Source organism: Sminthopsis crassicaudata, chromosome 1 (genome assembly GCF_048593235.1).
Source record: "Sminthopsis crassicaudata isolate SCR6 chromosome 1, ASM4859323v1, whole genome shotgun sequence".
In the NCBI taxonomy this organism is placed as follows: domain Eukaryota; kingdom Metazoa; phylum Chordata; class Mammalia; order Dasyuromorphia; family Dasyuridae; genus Sminthopsis; species Sminthopsis crassicaudata.
Window position 1 is genome coordinate 515047662 of NC_133617.1, and position 21516 is coordinate 515069177.

The 21516-nt window shown below is 36.0% G+C and overlaps 1 protein-coding gene across 1 annotated transcript in view; it reads right to left on the minus strand.

Annotated features, from left to right (window-relative positions):
* Positions 1 to 20609, minus strand: part of FBP1 (fructose-bisphosphatase 1) — a 33049-nt gene extending 12440 nt beyond the window's left edge. Inside the window, exons 1-3 of the mRNA XM_074281674.1 lie at positions 20236 to 20609; positions 6599 to 6761; positions 1141 to 1233 (exon numbers count right to left, since the gene is read on the minus strand). Coding sequence (XP_074137775.1) covers positions 1141 to 1233; positions 6599 to 6761; positions 20236 to 20405 — 426 coding nt within the window. The 5' untranslated portion in view covers positions 20406 to 20609. The remainder of the gene's footprint in view (positions 1 to 1140; positions 1234 to 6598; positions 6762 to 20235) is intronic.
* Positions 20610 to 21516: the final 907 nt, after the last annotated feature.

Below are 21516 nucleotides of genomic sequence, written 5' to 3' on the forward strand. Positions count from 1 at the left end.
CTTGCCACTACAAAGAGGGCAGCCACAAACATTCTTGCACATACAGGTCCCTTTCCCTTCTTTAAGATCTCTTTGGGATATAAGTCCAGTAGTAACACTGCTGGGTCGAAGGGTATGCACAACCCATTGTGGTATATGAATGTTATGGAATATTATTGTTCTCTAAGAAATGACCAACAGAATTATTTCAGAGAAGCCTGGAGAGACCTACAAAATTGATGCTGAGTGAAATGATGAGCAGAACTATGAGATCATTATACACAGCAACAACAAAATTACACGATGATCAATTCTGATGGATGTGGCTCTCTTCAACAACGGGATCATTCAAACCAGTTCCAATTGTTTAGTAATGAAGAGAATCAGCTATACCCAGAGAGAAAACTATGGGAAATGAGTGTGGGCCACAACATAGCATTTTCACTCTTTCTGTTATTGTTTGCTTACATTTTTGTTTTCCTTCTTAGGTTTTTTTCTTTCTTTCTAGATCTGATTTTTCTTGTGCAGCAAGATAACTGTATAAATAACATATATTGGATTTAACATATACTCTGCCATCTAGAGGGTGGGGAGGAGGGGAAAAGTTGGAATAGAAGGTTTTGCAAGGATCGATGTTGAAAAATTACCCATGCATGTGGTGTTATAAATAAAAAGCTATTAAAATAAAAAAAAAAGAGTGAGGTGATCAGGCCAATTCCAATGCTCTTGTGATGGAGAGACATCTGCATCCAGAAAGAAAACTATAGGAAATGAGTATGGATCATAACCTTTTTTGTTGTTTGTTTGGTTTTTGTTTTCTTTCTCATATTTTTTTCCTTTTTGATCTGATTTTTCTGGTGCAGCATGAGAATTGTGGAAATATGTATGGAAGAACTGCATATATTTAACATGTGGTGGGGAGGGAAGGGGAAAAAATTTGGAACACAAGGTTTTGCAAGGATGAATGTTTAAAATTATCTATGCATGTATTTTGAAAATAAAAAGCTATTAAAATTTTTTAAAAAAATAATTTCCTAAACAACATATTTTGTTTCTGCTATAACATACTGGATAAAGTGATACTCTGTGAAGCCTGGAAACAGAGGTTCATAGACTTGAATCTTTTGCTGACCCAAAAAAAAAAGAAGCATCACATTTTACCTTTTTATAGATGCCAAAAATAGTTCCAATGGATGCAAGGCAGTCAATGTTAGAAGAACCATCTAGAGGATCAAAACAGACCACATATTTACCCTGAAAATAAAGGGAGAGAATGATCAGGTTTTGTTTTGAATACACATGTTACACTAAGTAGAGTCAGATCCAAATGTTATCCTAGATAAGAGACCAAGGTAAGAAAACATTATTAAAGATAATGAAAATTCACATGCAATGAATGAAATTATTCTTTAAAGACAATGGGGGACATAATGGATTCAACATTGGATTTGTAATCAGATTTTATTTTTTTTTAATCTCTCTGCCATTTAGTTGGACCTCAGTTTTTTCAACTGTCAAATAAGTAAGGTGGACTACATAAGACTAAGGTTTCTTTCTGATTTAAATGTTTTGATTATTTTAACCTGAATTTAAATCCTGCTACTTGCTTCTTGTATGTTTTAAACAAGTCAACTCCCAGGACATCAATTTTCTCATCCAAAAAGTTAGGAATATAGGGTGGTTCTTGCAGCCCTTAAGTTCTTTACTCTATTTCAGTGGTGTGAAACTCAAATAACCACCACTAACCCACATAAGGATTCTTCTGACTGCATAATGACTTAGTTTTAAAATGTAATGTTATTTATGAATTAATTGGTTTTTTAAAAATTTGTTTGTTTTTTTTCCCCTGTTGGGTCTTGCAGTAAATAGAGCACTAGCATTGGAGTCAGAAAAGAACTGAGTTCAAATTTGGCCTCAGACACTTACTAGTTTGGTAAGCCTGGACAAGTCATTTAATTGTAATTGCCTCCAAAACAAAAACATTTCCCAATACATCTTAATGTGATTTAGGCTGTACTCTGAAGTTCTTTGGGCCTCATATTTGAGACTTCTGGTTTACAGAATTGTCTCTTTTTTTAAAATTTAATTTATTCCTTTCAGTTACATTTTAAGTTACAGTCCATCTCCACTATTCTCTTCACCCTTGTACTAAAGAAGGCTACCATTTGCCACAGCTTGATAAACCACACTATGAATACTTCTATTTATCAGTTCTTTTTCTGAAGGCTTATACCATCTTTCTTAATAGGTCCTTTTTAATTGATTTGAGTGTTTATAATAATCTGAATAATTTGTTCACAGTTATTCTTCAAACAATACTGCTCTTACTATATACAACATCCTCTTTGTTCTCATTTCACTTTTTTTAATTTCTTGTAAGTTTTTTGATGTTTTTTCTAAAATTAACCAGTTCATCATTTCTTATAAGAAATAATATTCAATCACAATACATACCACAGTTTATCTAGCTACTCCCCAAATGATGGCCAACCTTTCAGTTTTCAGTTCTTTACCACCACAAAGAGAACTACTATAAATATTTTAGGACATATAGGTTCTTTTCCTTTTTCCCTGGTCACTTTGGGAAACAGACTAATAGTGGTAAACCGGTAAAAAGATTTATACTCTTTGGGCATAATTCCAAATTGTTCTCTAAAAATGGTTGGATTTTTTCATAATTCTACTAACTGTAATTAATGTTCCAATTTTTCCACATTCCCTTCAAGATTCCATTTTCCACTGCTATCATTTTAGCCAGTTTGACAGATGTAAGATATCTGTGTTAATTTGCATTTCTCTAATCAATAGTAACCTAGAACATCTTTTTGACATACTATAGTTTCGATTTCTTCACCAAAAAAACCTCTTTTTCATATTCTTTGATCATTTAATTGGGGAATGATTCTACAGAACTCAAATTAGATTTGTCAATTAGATTTGCCTGATGAGATATTTTGGATCATGACCCTATCATCCAATGTAATAACTATCACTCCCAGCTTTACACCATCTACAAATATTTGCCATCTACTTGACAATTCTTCCATTTGTGCCTCTATTTCAGTCATTATTAAACATGTTAATCAGCATAAGTCTGAAAAGTATGGGCTAGGTCCCTAGAGGGCCTAAGGATTAGTTAGAGTCAGGATAAATCAAAGTCCTTGGTCTTTGAAGGAGGTAGGAAAGCTGCCACACAGCTTGCCAAAGAGGTAACTTGGATTCTGGAATCTAGAGTCTCCAGCCTCTCTCCTCCTTGTCCTGCCACCAAGTGACTCTGACTTCTCTCCCTCCACCCTCCAATCCTTGCCTAGGATTACCTCACGACCAAACATTCAGCAGGCTCCAATCATTAGGAGAGCAATCACCTAAATATATGTTTATAGAGCCATTATCTCTCATGGAATAGGTAATTAGCCTCAAGTATTCTGAGTCTGATTCAAGCACACCTTTTCAGAGCTTCAGCCCTCTATATAAGTCTAAGTACAGATCTCTAGAACCCTCCAGTGGAAATCTCCTTCCAATTTATATCAGACTATTCAGGACAATCTCAGTCTAGCCACTCAACCATTTCTAAAATTCCCTAACTTGTCCTATCATCTAACCTGGATTTCCTGTATCAAGGGAAAGATAGTAAGCTTTGTTTAATATTCTTCTACTATCTATTTAGGGAATACCTAGAGCTTTCCTTTGCTTTCCTTTCATTCCAATAATGAAGAAAATGAGATTAAAGTTCATTTTCATTGCTTTCTTTTTTAGATTAACCATTCCTTCTAGAATTTTATCTAGAACTTAAGTTCAGTGCACTGGCTTATGGTTTGCAAACTATATTCCCCTCCTTTTTTTTTTTTTTTTTTTTTTTTTTTTTAAAACCCTGAACAATGATTGTTCTTGGGGAAGCTGAGTTGCACAGCAAATAAAGCACTGGTCTTGGAGGAAGCCCTGAGTTCAAATCCAGCCTCGGACAATTCCAAGCTGTATAAATCATTTGCCCCAGTTTCCTCATCTATAAAATGAGCTGAAGAAAATGGCAAACTACTCCAGTATCTGTGTCAATAAAACCCCAAATGGGATCACAAAGAGTTGGACGTGACTGAACAATAAAATCCAAGTCTATATTCTCCATGATTCTTTATGCAGTACTGCTCAGCAATCATAGATGCCAGTTTTTTCCCACTTTTTTTAAGGTATAGTTTATCTGGGCCAAGTGGCAAATTCATGAAAAAGAGCTTAATGTTGTACTCTTGCTCTCTTCTTCTCTTGGGTATTAGTTTCATCCAGGGCCATCTCCTATTGTCTTGATCTATATCTCACCACTGAACCCAGATGGCTCTAGAGGGGAAAGTGAGGCAGGTGACCTTGCACAGCCCTTCCACACATAAATCCAATTCACTTGCATGTCATGGCATTACCTCCTGGCGTTAAGGTCCTCTTTGAATACAAAGGACAAACAACAAACAAGTTACCTATAAGCCATGTTTGTTCTATTCTATCTAAGCTTAAAACTTTATTAAGAATTCTGGGATACTCAGTATAATTGGCTTTCTTTGTAATCTTATGTATTTTATATTTTTGGAAACATTATTCTGAGGAGAGATCCATAGATTTCATCAGACTGCCAAAGGGATCCATGATGCAAAGGTTAGGAAGCCCTGTCTAACCCCCCCAGTTTACATTTGAGGAAATTGATAACCCAGGAAAGTTGTGACTTGCTGCAAAGTCACACAGCTATGCTTACTTAATTATCTGATCTCTAATTTCTTCTCATGGGCAGGCTTGTTCACCAGGAGAAAGTACCTTATAAAAGTAATCCGTTCTAGTTCATGGCCCAAATATTAGTTCATTATTAAGAATTAGTAAGCTGGCATCCATTCTGCTTTCTAAATCAATCTCTTATGAATTTGATTTTTATGAATCAAGCTTCTATGGTTAGATGACTCCTAGGTAAATGAAACATTTTAGTTTTTGAATCTGTAAAATTAAGGACCAGACTCTCAACTGTATCCTTCCTTAAGAGTTGTTTGAGAGTTGGTAATAGATAAGGCACTGATTGTGGAGGTAGAAAGACCTGGTTTCAAAAGTCACTCTTATTACTGATGTGACCCTAGGTAAGTCACTTAACTCCTCTCTTTCCTCTTGTATAAAATGAGGGAATTAGACTCCAGTGTCTCTAATGTGACTTTCATCTTTAAATCAATCTTCCTATGTGCCAGGTACAGCTATCCCAGGAAGATAAGATAAGTTACAGGAATATCTCAACAAGGATATATCTTCAGGCTAGAAGAAAGTGCCGCATGAGTCCAATATCCACTATGAAATATCTCCCTAGTTAAGTTAATGTGATAAAAATCTGTTTAATCTGATGAAGCATAGGAAACAGTATTAGGACATGTGGTCATGTCATGAAACTCTATTGGTCAAGATTTCATGCTATCACATAACTGCTTAAGGTTAAGAAAGAAGTGAAATCAGGAAGGAAGAGCTGAAATGCTTCTTCACTAAGGAAGCTGTACTCTAAACACAGTTCAAAATCAAAAGGCCACAAGGACAAAAACTAGAAGCAATATAGTACATATATATGTATAAATAAAAATATGTTTGTGTGTACATACAGACATAGATAATGCATGTACCTATATATACATATATTACATATATCTGTGTTTGTAATACATATATAATTATGTGAAACATGTGTGTGTATAAATATATATAATCAGGCTGGGGCCTCAGAACTAATTAATGAGATAGTATCTATATTTTTGGTAATTTACAAGATAATATTAGAGTATACCCCTTAATTGACCCTATTATAATTAATAATATAAATCAAATAATCTGAAGGATGAAAATTTGGCTTGTTTTTTTTCTCAGGAGCACTTACACATTACTTTGTTCTACATATTCCCATTCTCATATATAACATTGCTACAGGTAAGTTAGGGCAAAAATCCTGCTAAATGTACATACATGTACAAATTCACAATCACATACATATATCACATATATACACATCCATACATATATGCAGTATTTACAAATACATTTACAAGTTACAAGTGTTTCCTTTGATAAAATCTAAGACCTTTGAGAGCAGTGGGGATTATATTTATTTGTATCTCAGAACCCTGCACAATGTTGAGCATATAGCGCAACATAGTGCTTGTTGATGTTTGTCCTTTGCTTTCAAAGAAGACTACAGCATCAGGAGGTGATGGCTGTGACATACAAGTCAATTGGATTTAAGTGAAGGAGGGCTGGCAAGGTCACCTGCCTCACTTTCCCCTCCAGAGCCATCTGAGTCCAGTGGCTTAATTAAAGAGTATTGACTGATTAATAGATAATTATTACTCTATTGATTAAAATTTGTTATCCATGAATCCATGAGAGATAATGAACCCAAAGAGGTAGTATAACAAGAAGGGAAGAGCCTTAGAAATATACCCAGTTAGAGAACAGGATGTGAAAGATGACCCAGCAAAAGATCACTCTATGAAGATAGAATAGACAGTAAGGTAAGAAGAGAACCAAGAAAAGCCAAACCAGTGAAATCACAGATTTTTTTCAAACACAGAAGAAAATATACTACAAAACCATCTTCATGGTAGAAGAAAACACTCACCCTTTTTTCTGGTTCTACTATTATGGCATTTTTATTTTCTTCTGACACAAGAACACATGAAGAAAAGGATGACTTTAGCATATTAATAACCAAGTCATTAGAGAGAACATCCAGCTTCTTTACTTGGTCACCAGTGACATTGGTAGAGCCAGCAATTCCATAACTAGAAGGAAAACAAAAACAACAAAACTGAAAACAAAAAAGACAATCAAGATATATAAGTTATGAATGCATGGATGGACTTTCCTCAAAAGAAATCCAATAAAGTTCTGAAGGAAGAAACAGTGTGGGGGAGAGAAATGAGGCTCTTCCAGGCTCAGATATAAAAGAGAATGAATCAACAGATATGGAAAGATTTCTTAGGTGAAAATCTAACATTCAAGGAAGATGGTAGCTCAAGTCCTAAAAATCACAGAATCTTAAAACTGGAAAAAAAAAAGTTAGAGATCATCTAGTTCCTTGACTCCTAGTCTCATTGGTCTTTTTAACGGCTTGCCTTTCAAAGGGAAGTCAGTTGGTGAAAGGACCTAATGCTTATGATGAAAAAGTTTCATTTAATTGTGTTTATATAACCATTTAAGGTCTGTGAAGCACTTTGCCTAGATTGTTTATTTGTTTCACCCAACAACCCTCTAAAGTAATTTTCCCATTTTGCAACTGAAGAAATTTTAGGCACAAATTAGTTGAAAGATTTTCCCACATTCATATAGCTTGTATGCAATAGACATGGGACCTGCCTCCAAATCTAGCAATCTTTTTACCACACAGAGGCAATTGTAAGTCATTAATTATAGGGCATCAAGAAGTAGACTGACTTTTAAAATAATGGTCTCCTTTTCATCTATTTAGAGCTTCTAGGAAGGCTACACATCTATCTTCTATGGTTCAGTATCACAGGTTATCTCCAGGTACCCAAATTTTGGTACATGCCATCCAATTTTACCAATTTTGTATCTCAACCTAAGTGACAAATTCTTTATTCATCTACCAAAGTGATATTAGAACATTCACAAGAATTAGCTTATGAGATTCCAAAGGGAAGACCCCCAGGATTTTCTCATTTCCAGCAATAATTACATATTCATTCTTCTCCTATTATTGAAATAATTACTGATAAGTATCATAGTTAATGTTTATATCATGCTTTAAAGCTCACAAAGCATTTTAAATTTGAGGAATCAGAGATTAAATGATTTTATTGGCTATCATGGATTTTGATACTTTGAAAAATTTTAAAGTATTTTTGCTTTCAGTTTACTTATTCTCTCCTGTAATGTTCATTAACCATATTTGTATCAGAGAGCTGACAACCTAATGATTTCCAAAGAATCACCAATAGACCTAGAATTGAAATCTTCATAAGATTGTTTGCTCCCCTGATCAGTCCTCAGGGACAAAGTGGCATGTCTTGTTCAGTACATGAGAGTGAACCAACTATTCTACTCCAACCCAAAAAAACCAAGCTCAACAAAATTAGCAACATTCTCAAAGGATCATAGAGCAGTAAGGAACCCTCATAATCATTTATTCCAATGTTCCCATTTTAGAGAAGAGGAAACTGAGGCCCATGAAACCGAGAAAAGTAGTGACTTAGTTAAGATTCATTCATATAAAGTAGCAGTATTAGGATTTGACAAATTCAGAGCTCATTCTATTACAGAGCTTTTATGAGGAAGTATTCAATAATCATAATTCATTTATATTGTACCTTAAAGTATCAAAAGTACTTCCTTCACAACAATCCTAAAACAGGTACCATTGTTTCTATTTTACAGCTGAAGAACCTAAAGCTCAGAGAGGATAAGTGCCTAGATTTAGGGAGAGCAAATGTCAAAAGATTCAAAGAAAGGATAGGTAGGCTCCCTTCAATTAAAATCCTAATAGAAAATGTTATTTCAGGAGAAATAGGAAATTCTTAAGACTGGAGTTCTGAAGATGCAAAGAGAAATTTTTAAGAGTTGTTGAAAGAGATGTGAATACAAAGTAATTCACTGAATTTTTAAAAAATATGTATAAATGATGGAAGCAAGGTCAAGTAATAGAGGATGTATGACATGATTCTTTAAGAGCAATATCCTGAGCCATAAAACTCAGAGATGTGACTGGTGAGGAAAGCTAATGAGTATGAGGATGACAAAAAGCATTTGAAGTTTTTAAAGTTGTATCAAGGGAAGAAATGATGATCAGAAAGTACTGTGGGTCTGGCGCATGTGAAAAGGACCTGGGATGACAACTCCCCATGTAAAAAAACCTGGGAAATCCACTTCTGGAAGAATTGTAGTGATGCAAAAAGTGTCCTAGAGAGACAAATGATAGACAATGCCTAAAGAGTTCTTATTATAAATAGTCCAATTTAGCCATATATTGAAGAAAAGATTCTATGATGGGCTTTGGAGGCCCTGTTCATTTTTTTTTGAAGGTGGTTAGAGACTCCTTTATTCATGAAAAAGTTCAGGTCAAAGGATTAAATCTCGGACTTCAGGAGTTTCAGGAATGTGGGAGGCAGAATCCAGGCTAGATTTCTCTGTCACTGATACATTGATGGTCCAGGGAGCAAGAAATTATTCTGGGGAGTGACCTGGATACTCGCCCAACAGCAAGTTTCATCTTGTAGTCAGGCTACATTAGGACATGAATTTGCAGGACCAATGCTACATAAGAACTAAGCTAAGTTTCAAGCTTATTTCTTCAGAGACTAGGTGGTGTAGTAGAAAGTATGCCCTGGATATTCTGGGGAAAATGTTTGTACAATTGTTCTTCCTTTCTTTTTAAAGTAAATATTTTTTAAAATAGCTATATAAGCATGATTCACATGGATATATTTTGCATGACTACACATGTATGTTAAATTGCTTATCTTCTCAATGAGAGAGGGAAGGGAAGAGTTTGGAACTAGAAATGTGGGGGAAAATGTTAAAATTGCTTTCACATGTAATTGGAAGAAATATTAATTTAAAAAAAAAGATGTGTAAAGGTTAATTGAGATTAGTTAGCTAATTGGAACATGGGTTCTGGTCACTAATCCTCTACTAATGGGGAGAACACAGCCAGAGGTAGTTTGAGTGAATGGTAACAGTGGAAGAGGAACATCTTGCAATATTCAAAGTACCGCACATCCATTATATACCTATACACCAATGGCTTCAATTCAATTAAACTCCTCTATTTCAATTTTAAAATCTTACACAGCTCAGCCCTAATCTATCTTTCCAACCTCATTGGTCATTATTCTCCTACTGCAGTAAATGATCCAGCAAAACTTGACTTCTATCCACTCTCCCCATGTCTCACTGAACCCTTTACTTCCTTTATCTTAGGCAGAATCTTTTCTGATTCACCCCAATTGCCAGTCTCTTACTCCAAAACGCCTTCCATGTATATAAACATGTTTGTATATATTGCCCTGTGATGTCATTAGCTCTCTTCAAAAATGAAGGACAAACAAAATGTATGTATGTATGTATGTATGTATATACATGTGTAAAACTTTATATTTAAGCAGAATAGATTTTATATGTATTTGCTGTCTCCCCAATTAGAATGAAAGTTCTTTTTGAGTAGGAATTGTTTGATTCTTTGTACTTCCATCCCTAACATCTAGCACAATGGTTGGGATATAGAAAGTAGTTAATATATACTTGTTGATTGATTGCTTATAGTATCAAACACTATACCTGTGCCAAATGGTTTCCTTGTGTTTTTCTTTCTGAGATTTTTTGATTTCTGAGAGAAGGACATCTGGAGACTGTCAAAGTCCTAGATAATGTTACTCTAATATAATTAAGTAAATATACAATATATTATATTATATAAGTAAGAAAGTAATCAGGCACATGGAACTCATGTCCCACCCAATCCTATCCCCAACTCCTTTCCAGAAAAAAACAAATAAAGCTGAATCAGATTACCCACAGAATGCCACTGTCTCAGTTTCCCCCCTTTTTAGAGAGAATTGTTAGGGAAAGAGCAAGAATAAATGAACAATGAGACCTATCATTTTGATATTATGGGAATTTTCCCACCTTGTCTTAGAAATGATTGATTTTATCTGCAGGTCCCCAGGCGTTTGGTTGCTTTCCCACTGGGTTAGTCTGAAACTGTGGGAGAAACTCCTACACACATCCTTCTACCTTGAGGATAAAATCTCTTATGTCTACACAATGGTCAAAAAAATTTTCCCAGTAAAGGTCTGAAGTCCAATTCTAAGATTTTTTAAAAACTAAATCTAAATATATGCCAGACTGTGACCATTGATGGTAATGGTAGGAACATTAGAAAAAGAGTCTTCTCCATATTGAGGCATTTGAGAACCCTGCCCCATTTGGGAATCCTTGGGCCTCAATTGAATGTCTACTCCTACCTCCATTCTCAGTTACATGCAGTCAAGTAACGAAGACTGTACAACAATTGGAAAATGTAATGGCATCTGTTGTGGCTACACAGTTTCTATATACTTTGTATTTAAAACTGGGGGTGAGGATTTAAATCAGTTTTTTCTTGAATCAGTGAAAAGAAGAAGGAATAGAATATAAACTATTCTAAAGCAGTGATTATTTCATTTTTGTCTTGGTATCTCAGTATCTAGTAAATGCCTGCCATTACTCATTAGGAGTAATGCATAACAACACCAGAAAAGTAGTCCAAGGTCTAGTTGTGAAAGGCTTTTAAAAAGTTAAATGAATGCCTTTTTCCATCAGTATCCCTGACTATCACAGAAATCTTCTTTTTCGTAGGCTTCTTCTGAGCCTTTTATCACTCTAGCCTCTCTCCTGCCTTAGAACTGGGGGGCTGCTGATGTTGGATTCCCCAAAGGGAGGACAAAGCAGCTAGAGGTGCAGTGGACACAATTTAATATAATTACTTACGTGACAAAGATTGAACACTAATCAGGTAAAAATGCAAGACCTTTAGAATCAAAAAGATTAGTTGGATTTAAGTGGAATGATCTGAATATGTTGATCCATCAACAAGCATTTTTAAAGTATTTATTATGTGCCAGACTCTGTCCTAGGGATGCAGTTATAAAGAATGAAACAATCTCCACCCACCCTCTAATTATGGAGAAAGAACATTCCTCTATACTTCAAGTAGACCCAGAAACAGAAGAGGTTTAGCATTACTCTCATAAGGATTAAGTTCTTGGTCATTAGTTAATTTTCTGGGAAAGAATCTAACAAAGCACCACAACCATTTCCTCCCTCCCCCTGAAAAAACAGTACTATCTAACTGAAAAGGCCTCAGACAGAGGATATTAGTAAGGAAAAGATGCTCTGGATTTGATTTATATTTCACTGAAACTTATATAGGTGTTATTTGCAATAGAATGTTACTAAATATTTGTATGTAAGAGCACGAAAATAAAATTTCACTCAAGGGATGTGGGAAAATTGAGATATTAATACACTATTGGTGAAGCTGTATACTGATTCAACGACTTTGGAGAGTAATTTGGAATTATGTCCAAAAAGCTATAAAACCACACATACCATTTGACCAAGAAATACCACTGTCTATATCCCAAAGAGATAGAAAACAAAAAAAGATAAAGGACCTATATGTACAAAAAATATTTAGCAGTTTTTTATATGGTGGCAAAGAATTGGGAATTGAGGGGAAGACCATAAATAGAAGAATGGTTGAACAAGTTTCTCTATATGATTGTGATGGAATATTATTGTGCCATAAAAAATGACAAGTAGGATGCTCTCAGAAAAACCTGGAAAGACTTACATAAACTGATACAAAGTGAAATAAGCAAAAGCAGAAGAACATTGTATACAGTTAACAGCAATATTGTATGACAACCAACTATGAATGACTTATTCTTAGCAATCTCTTATTCAAGTGTGACGGGGGAAAAAAAATCAACCATGCTGCTGAAATTCACCAAAAATTTATTATTTGATACTTACCAGGCCTTTGCTGCTACATGGCAATCCTTTTTCTTTTTCTCTGACTCTAAATAATTCTCCAAAGAAGCTATTTTACAAATCTTTCCCCTTTCCTCAGACCTTTTCTCTCAGCAAAGGAACCTTCTTCACAACTCAAACCCTCTCCTTCAAAGAAAGGACTAAAGGAATCTGAATGCAGGTTGAAGCATATTTTCTCTTTACTTTTTTTTTTTATCATGAGTTTGTTTTTTTATTTTTTCTTTTGTGTTCTCTTTCACAGAATGACTAACATGTACGTATAACCTAGATAAAATTGCTTGCCTTCTCAATGTGGGGAGGAAGGTCTGGAGATAATTGGTAACTTAAAAACTTCTTTCCAAAAAACATTTTTAAAATATTAAACTTTGTTTTTACATGTAATTGGGGGAAAGTAAATGTATTAAAATGTAAAGGAAAAACTTTATTCAAACTAGTTGGCTTCACAGCCAATATCTTAAACTTAAAGAAAATAAACCTATTAAGATATAAACTTGGGTGTCTTTTGTATTTCACCCATTATTCATCTTTTACTTACAACTTTAGAACTGACAAGATCCTTAGAAGGCCATCTAATCCAATTGCCATATTTTATAAATAAGAAATCCAAGCCACAAACGTGGCTCACCCAAATTTATAAAATGAGTAATGGGCTCATCAGTGACACAAGTTGAAACTTAAAATATTCCTACAGGAAACACACAAATAGATAGGTGTGTGTGTGTGTGTGTGTGTGTGTGTGTGTGTGTGTGTGTGTGTGTGAAATTTAGATTATTCTCCTCTATAAAAATCTTTTCTTTTGGGGGGGGGGTGAGGCAGAAGGGGAGCAAGTGGGGATAAGTGACTTGCCCATTTGAACTCAGGTCCTCCTGACTCCAGGGCCAGTGTTCTCTCCACTGTTCCACCTAAACCTGTCATGCTTTTTGTTTGTTTGTTTGTTAAAGCAAAATATTAATTTATGACCAGGCATAGATGGGATTTTGTTTTAATCTTCTATTATTTTGTTTAAGAATATATTTTTTCTAATCTCCCTATAACCACAAAACTAACAGAACCATTTCAAAGGGAGACAGTCCTAAAATACATCTTTGTTTTTGTATAGATTAGGAAAATCGTTTCTATTTTATTTATGAAGCACCACAGATAAGGCAACTGGTGACCAGGATTTCTAACATTTATTAAAATAGCTTTTTAAGTTTGCCTGTATCAAAGCCAATACTTTTGATAAGAACCAGTTCTCTCCTAATACTGTCATGACAAAGTTTGAATTCAGAACAGGTATTGAGGAGTGCCTGCACTCTGAATAACATTCTAAAGTCCAAATGGTTGTTTTCATCACGCTTGACTTGCATGAAAAGAGAATAAAAGGAGAAATGGCAAGAATTGTAATCTTTTAACCTGGCTGACTAAGGTCAAAAAGTATGTTAAATGGACATAGGACAACTACTGGATATTTTAACCACAGATGGACCAACCAGTCTTACAAGTTCAAGGATCAACTCAGAAACAAGTTGAGGACTTTGAAACCAACAAAGACAACAACTTATGTAAGTTTGAAAGAAAGAAAAAAATTCTCTCAACCCTAAAGTTGATGTCAATGCAAGTAAGCCTTGTTTTTCACTAGACAAGTGTGGTTCTGGTCAGAGGTGGAAACTAAAATTCATAATTCAAAAATATGCAAGTGGGGAATTCAATAACTATAACCTTGATAGATGAAAATGTCCAAAATCTAATCATGTCAATAAACACCAATCATAACACCAAAAGCCAGAAAGTGATCATTTGCCATTTATTAGTTTAACATTAATTCAGTGGTTCCAAAGTTTAAACTGGAGTAACTTATTATCTTTTTTTATTATTATTATTTTTAGGAGGTGGGGTGAGGAAAGGTGGGAAAGTGTCCAAATTACTGGGTTTCTCACTGGTGATTCTTAAAGGATATTCATTAAATACAAAGTCTAACAGGAGATATTTTATGGCACAAATCTGTTTTTAGGGCAAGAAGAAAGGGAGAGAGGCAGAGAGGGAGGGAGGGGGAGAGGAAAAGGGAGAGGAGAGTTGGGAGAGAAGGAGGGGGAGAAATGGAGAGGATGAGAGGGAAGATGGGGAGAGGGAGAATGAGAAAGGGCGAAATGAGACGGGGAAAAGGATAGGGACAAGGAGTAAGGAGGGGAAGAGGGAAAAGGAGAGGGAGAGAGGAAGAGTGAGAAGGAGAGAAAGGGAGAGAGAAAAAGAGAAAAGGAGAGGAGAGGGGGGAGACAGGAAGAGGGAGAGGCAGAGAAAGAGAGGGATGGAGATAGAGGGAGAGTAGTGAAAGGGAGAGAGACAGAGAGGAAAAGAGACAGACAGACAGACACAGAGGGATTGAGACAGGGAGAGAGAAGAATACAGAAAAAGGGAGAGGGGGAGAAAGGGACAGGGAGGGAAAAAAGGAAGAAGAAGGACAGAGAGAGGGAGGGAAAGGGGAAGAGAGAAGGAGAGAGATAGGGAGGGAATGGGGGAGGGAGGAAGAAAGAAAAAAAGAAAGAAATGTTTTCACAGAAATTCTTTAAAAACAATTTGTTGTCATGGATTGACACTGGTAGAGTATGAAGTCAGACAAATAAATAGGAAAACCAGAAGAAAGTGATATTATGAAAACTCAGAGAGAAAATAATATCAATGAATGGTTAACTGCATTAGATATTGCAGAAAGGTCAGTAAGGATGAGAACTGAAAAAAAGACGGTTAGATTTGGCAATTAAGAGATCATTGATAATTCTGGACAGTCCCGTTTCACCATTTTGAGGTCAGAAGCCAGACTGCATTGGGTTAAGCAGAAAGTGAGAGTAAAAGTGGACCCTCACTGATGAAATCACAGGTATTTGAAGTATTGTTCTATTTACTTAAATTATCTCATTAAATTCTCAAACACCATGTAAATTGAGTCAAACAAATACAAATGAGGAGACTGAAGCCCATAGAATTCAGGTATCTTGTCCAAAGTCATATATTTATAATATGGTGACCAGCAACCAATAAATCTGAATTCTGGTTTCTAGTTTTTGACACTAATCAGTGGGCTACAGTTTTGAGAATTAGACTAGATAAAATCCATTCTGTTAACTATGAAAATCTAAGAAAGAATTTAAAACTGATCACATATTATTTTAGATTATATTTGTGATTTCCAACTCTGTCTCTCCTTTCTTCTGGTCATCACTGAATGCTTCCTGTTCTTCCCTTTATTTTATTCCCTTGACTTTATTCCCCATGATGTCTTCCTTTAGTCTAGTTTTTGAGTAAAAGTCTTTCTTAACAAAGTCAATTCTTCTACATGTAATTTCAATCTCATTCTATTTTCATTTTCTCTACTAGATCGCACTCACAAATTTTTTTTCTCCCTCTCTAAGGATTCTTTTCCTGTTATCTATGAACATGCTCCAATTTCCCATCTTTCAAAAAAAAAAAAATCCTCACTAGACACTGCCATCCCTGTTAGCTATTATCCTGAACTTATCAATTATCCTCCATTTATCATCTAATTTCATTGAGAAAATCATGACTACTCATTGCTTCTACTTATACTTCTCTTACTTCATTGCCTCCATTTCTCTTGTCATTCTTAGCTAACCCAATGCAATCTGGCTTCTTACTTATTTCAGCATTGAATTGAAATTAAACTATCCAAAATTATCTATAATCTCTTAATTGCCAAATCTAATGGCTTTTTCTTAGTACTCATTCTTGTGGATCTTTCAGATACAGATCTTAACCACCCTTTCTTTCCTCACTGATAAATCTTCTCTGGGTTTTTATACAGTCTCCGGTATCTTCTTCTTCTATCTGTCTGATTGCTTTTTCAATCTTCTTTGCTTGATCATCATTCATGTCTTATTCATCCCTTGTCTTCATCCCGCTTCTATTTTCACTTTGAAATCTCCCATTTTTGACTGCATCAGTTTTCAGACATTTAAATATCACCTCTATGTGGATGATTCCCAGGTCTATCATCAATCAAAACAAATATTTATTAAGCAACTATAATGTGAGAGGCCATGTAGTAAGTACTAGGGAAACTAATATTTTTTAAAATGGAAACAAATTCTATTTGTTAGAGGGGTAACATGTATATAGATAAGTATATGCAGAATAAATACAAATATAAATACAGGGTAGTTAAATACAAGGTAGTTAGGGAGGGCACAGATAGCTTCGGAAAGATCTCATGTAGAGAAAGTGGTGCTTGATCTGAATTGTGAAAAAAAGAGAGAAGGATGCTATAACTCTTAAGACATTATATAAATGTCAGCTATTAACACTTACTATCTATGTGACCCTGGGCAAGTCACTTAAAACTCTGTTTGCCTCAGATTCCTCATCTGTAAAATAAGTTGGAGAAGATGGCAGAACATTTCAATATTCCTGCCCATGAAATAATAAATTTTTAAAAAGACTGAAAAATTACTAAACCACAAAATTACTATTAATAAGTGGTTTTAGCTGGTCTAAAAATCTGCCAGGTGGATTTTGTTAGCAAAAACCAGACCCCAGTGAATTTAATACCTAGGCAGGCTCTCCTAGGTCCAAGCAGAACAAAGACTTGAAGCAATTATCTAAGTCATTCAAATAGAAAATACTACTTTGAAGACCTGTAGTTGTAGTGGTTTATGTCTTATCTTCCGGAAGAATAGAAAGGTGACATGCAACTGAATTGGATTTGAATGAGGGAGGACAGTCCAAGACCACTTGCCTCACTTTCCCATCCAGAACCAACTGGACCCAGTTGGGTCCATTGGCACACTCACACTGACACTGCACTTGATCTTAACCAAAAGACTGAGAAGAGGGTCCAGTGGCAAGATAAAGATCAAGACTACCAGAGGCATCCCTTGATGCAAAGGGAGACCTTGTCCTTTTTTAAGTTAAGGTTTAAGTTAACAATTCTCAGTTTGACTGAGGCCACATCCATTCAGTAATTAAAGCTAGGTAGCAGCAGAGGAGGCAAAGAATCTCCTCTTTCACCTAGTCAAAAAAAAATCTAAATAAGTAAATAAATCTGGGAGGGGAAGACTTTCTGGGTTTTCTGGCCTAGCAGAAGTGACTGCAATTAATTTTAATCTGAGTCAGTCAGGAGCCAAACAAGGACCAAATGGGGACCTATAGATGAGAGACACACAAAGTCAAAGAGACAAGACAGAGACAGACAGAGAGAGAGACAAAGAGAGAAGCATTTATTTTCTAATCTATTGACAAATGTCTAGAAAACTCTGGACTTAGAGGGGTAGAGTCTAAAAGGTGGAGAGGCTGCATTTCTGAGCCAAAATTGACTTCCCTTTTAGAGACCCCAGGAGTTAATTGGTTGTTTTTGTTTGTTTTTTCAAATGAAAAGCCTTTCTAATTTCAAAGTACATCTGCTATTATGTTGTAATGTTTGTAGGCAGACATTTTGGGCTGAAGTGTGAGCTCTGCTACTTAATAACTTTGTAACTTTAAGCAAGTCTCTGAGCCTTCATTTCTTCATCTGTAAAATAGGCATAATACTAGCACTGCCTAGCTGGAAGGGATGTTAGTTGTGCAGATCAAATAAAACAATGTTATATTAAATGATTTGAAAACAATAAATGACATAGGAATAATAATTCTTCTAGATAGACACAACACTGAGAAGTTAAATGACTTAATTATTCAGTGTCCCACAATCAGTATGAGTGAATAGGGGAACTTAAACCCAGAAGTTCCCTGTTAGTGACATCATAGGTACAATCTCTTTCTCTAAATTTTAATTTAAAAGAATAACTGTGCAATGTTATCTTAAGTGAAGAATGAACAGAAATATATTTTAAAGACTGCTGAGACCAAAATTTAAGTGGTAATAATAAAAAGACTGATCTCTCTCCCTTCAGTCCTGTTTCCAGCAGTATCCAGAGAAGCCCACCTTTTTTTGTCAGGTATGAGAGACAGCTCAGAATATAAGAATACATTCCTTTTTAGGCTTATATTGCTACTACACAATTTTTAGGTCTAGAAGTATGATTGAAAATAATTTTTAAGTACAAGGATTATCCTCAAATAAATAATGCTCACTGTTGTCCCCTGCCAGATAGTTTAACTGTTTAACTGATTAGCAATTAATTAGCAGATTAACACAATGAGGAAAACTTTGTTTTTTTGAGTCTTGGGCCTAGAGGCAAAATTCTGAATCTCATATTTACATGATGTTAAGAGCTAAGTGATCTTAAGCAAAAATTTTTTTTTCCTCCTGAGGCTGAGGTTAAATGACTAGTCCAGGGTCACACAGCTAGGAAGTGTTAAGTGTCTGAGACTAGATTTGAACTCAGGTCCTCCTGACTTCAAGGCTGGTGCTCTATCCACTGCACCACCTAGCTGCCCCTTAAGCAAATCTTTTAACCTTTATGGCTCTCAGTTTCCTCAAATATAAAATGAAAGGGTTGGTCTAGACTAGCTCTTAAGTCCCTTTTAGCTCTCTTTTTCATGCAAAGTTATACAAAGTTTGGGGAAATCTGTTTGATCTATTTTAAAGACATACATGGGTATATCTCACATTAAGTAAAGCCAGTATACAAAACTTTGGATTTACACATTAAAAAACAAACAAACAAAAAAAAACTTGAGAGTGGCTATATTATGAGATATTTGCAAATTCCCCTAGCTCATTATGCTATTTACAAAAGTACCAATTGCTTAATAAGATATCAACTGCTTAAAGTAGTAGCAGCAATTGCTCTTGCCCATGTATAGTTGGATTTTTGACCATACAAGTTTACATTAAGCTTTATTTTGAAGTATTAATGCTATCAATGACAAGGGAAAGAGATGATGTATATATACAGTGCCTAGCACATAAAAGATGCATAATAAATGTTTATGGATGTCAGCCTTAAGTCCAAAGCCACCAGAGTAATATAATACAGTGAGCAGTTAGCTTTTTCTACTTTTCAAACATCCATTCACTTATTTCTCATAAGAAGCCTTGCAAGGCAACATCAAAACAGAGTCAGAGAACCCACCTACTCATTACCTGGGTCACTGGATCTCAGTATGGCCTATCTGTAAAAAGAGGAATTTGCAATAGAAGACCCTTAGATACCTTGCAACCCTCATCTCTCCTATGAACAAAATTGGGACATAAGAGTCACACTCCTATGAGAAAACTCTCCAAATTCTGCATCTCTCCAAACCTTATGATTTCCACTCAGACTAGAACAGGGCATTTTAATCCACCCTCCTGACAAATAACAGGTCGGAAGTCGGAAGACCTTGGCTGTCTCTATTCCAGTGGCTTTACACAAAGTCACTTATCTCCTCTCGACCCAGTTTCCTCATATAAGATAAAGAACTCCTTTAGATAAGATAATCTGTAAGATAACGAAAGTTCCTTTCAGATCAAAATGCCTGCTTCTTTAAAGCTACCAATGCTAAAAAGCAGTCACTGGAGATATAGACAGGAATTTTTCTGCCCACTGAACGAAGCTTTGACTACACACTAGGATTTGAGAGTTTAAACAATCCGTGCCACAAATGGGCACCGGTGGGCTGGCCCTGAATGGGGAGCCCAGAAAAGTGGGTGGAAGGAAACGAGGTCATGGGAAGGGAATAGGGTCATGGGTTTAGACTGGGGTGCAGAATGAGTGATTGAGGCTGGGAGCTGCTTAGCAAGGGAAAGAGGAAAGGGAGCTTGCAAAGGAAGGACAGGTGCCAAATACTCACAGATGGGCTATTCCTGCTTTCCGCACAGCAGAGGAGATGGCTTTGACAGCCGTGCAGAGGCTGTTAAGCAACTGGGTCATCTCTCCGGTGCCTTTGGCTTTCCTGCCCTCCTCCATGACGAAACGGGTCAGGGTGATGACATCGGTGTCGAAGACAGACTGGTCACTCATGATTGGGTCTGAGGAGTGGATGTCCTAAAAGCAAGAGAAGCCCTGAGCAGTGGGAGAGGGTCGATTGGGAGTCTGAGCTGGTCTCAGTGCTTGGGTATGTGCGTTAGAACCTTCAGGTCTCTACCTCCGAGGGCTCTCTGGTCAGTCACTGGAGCAGGCAGCCAAAGCCGGAACTTGGGCTCAGTTTGAGTTCGGGGGTGTGTCTCTGGGGCAAGACTCCGCCCCGGGGAGGCAGGTAGTTTGTCTTCCAGACTTACAATCTCTTTCATTTTTTGCTGTCACCGATTTCTACCTCCTTGCTTACTTCAGCGTTCCAAACTTGTCTTTATTTAGGGAGTTTGATATTCCCTGCAAAACAATGTTACTGTTAAGGTCTTCTTTCCTTTCGATGTTCATGCGCAGCCTTCAATTTGCTCTGTCTTATTTGTGGCACCTTATATCTTTAAATCTTGCTAAAATCTCATTTCCGTCACGAACTAGCCTTTGCTCAGAAATGCATTAATAACAGGTCTAAGATAAAAACTTGTCCAAGCCCAGATAAGGAAAAGTGAGACAAGGAGAAGGAAGTAACATTTTTAAATAGCGTTGTATCTTTTCTCAATTATATGCAAAGACAATTTTTAGCATTCATTTTTTTATATATAAAAATAGCTTTTATTTTTCAAAATACATGCAAGGATAATTTTCAACATTCACCCTGGCAAAACGTTGTGTTCCAAATTTTTCTCCCTCCCTCTACATCTCCCACCTCCCCTAGACAGCAAGAAATCCACTATTGGTTAAGTATGTGCAATTCTTCTAAACAAATTTCCACATTTATCATTCTGCACAGTAAAAATCAGATCAAAAGGGAAAAAAATGAGAAAGAAAAAAACAAGCAAGCAAACTACAAAAAGGTGAAAATATTACATTGTGATCCACATATAGTCCCCATAATCCCCCCCTCTCTCTCTTTCTCTCTCTCTCTCTGTCTCTCTGTCGCTGTCTCTGTCTCTCTCTGTCTCTCTGTCTCTCTCTGTCTCTCTCTGTCTCTCTCTGTCTCTCTCTGTCTCTGTCTCTCTCTGTCTTTCTCTGTCTCTGTCTCTCTCTTTCTCTCTCTCTCTCTCTCTTC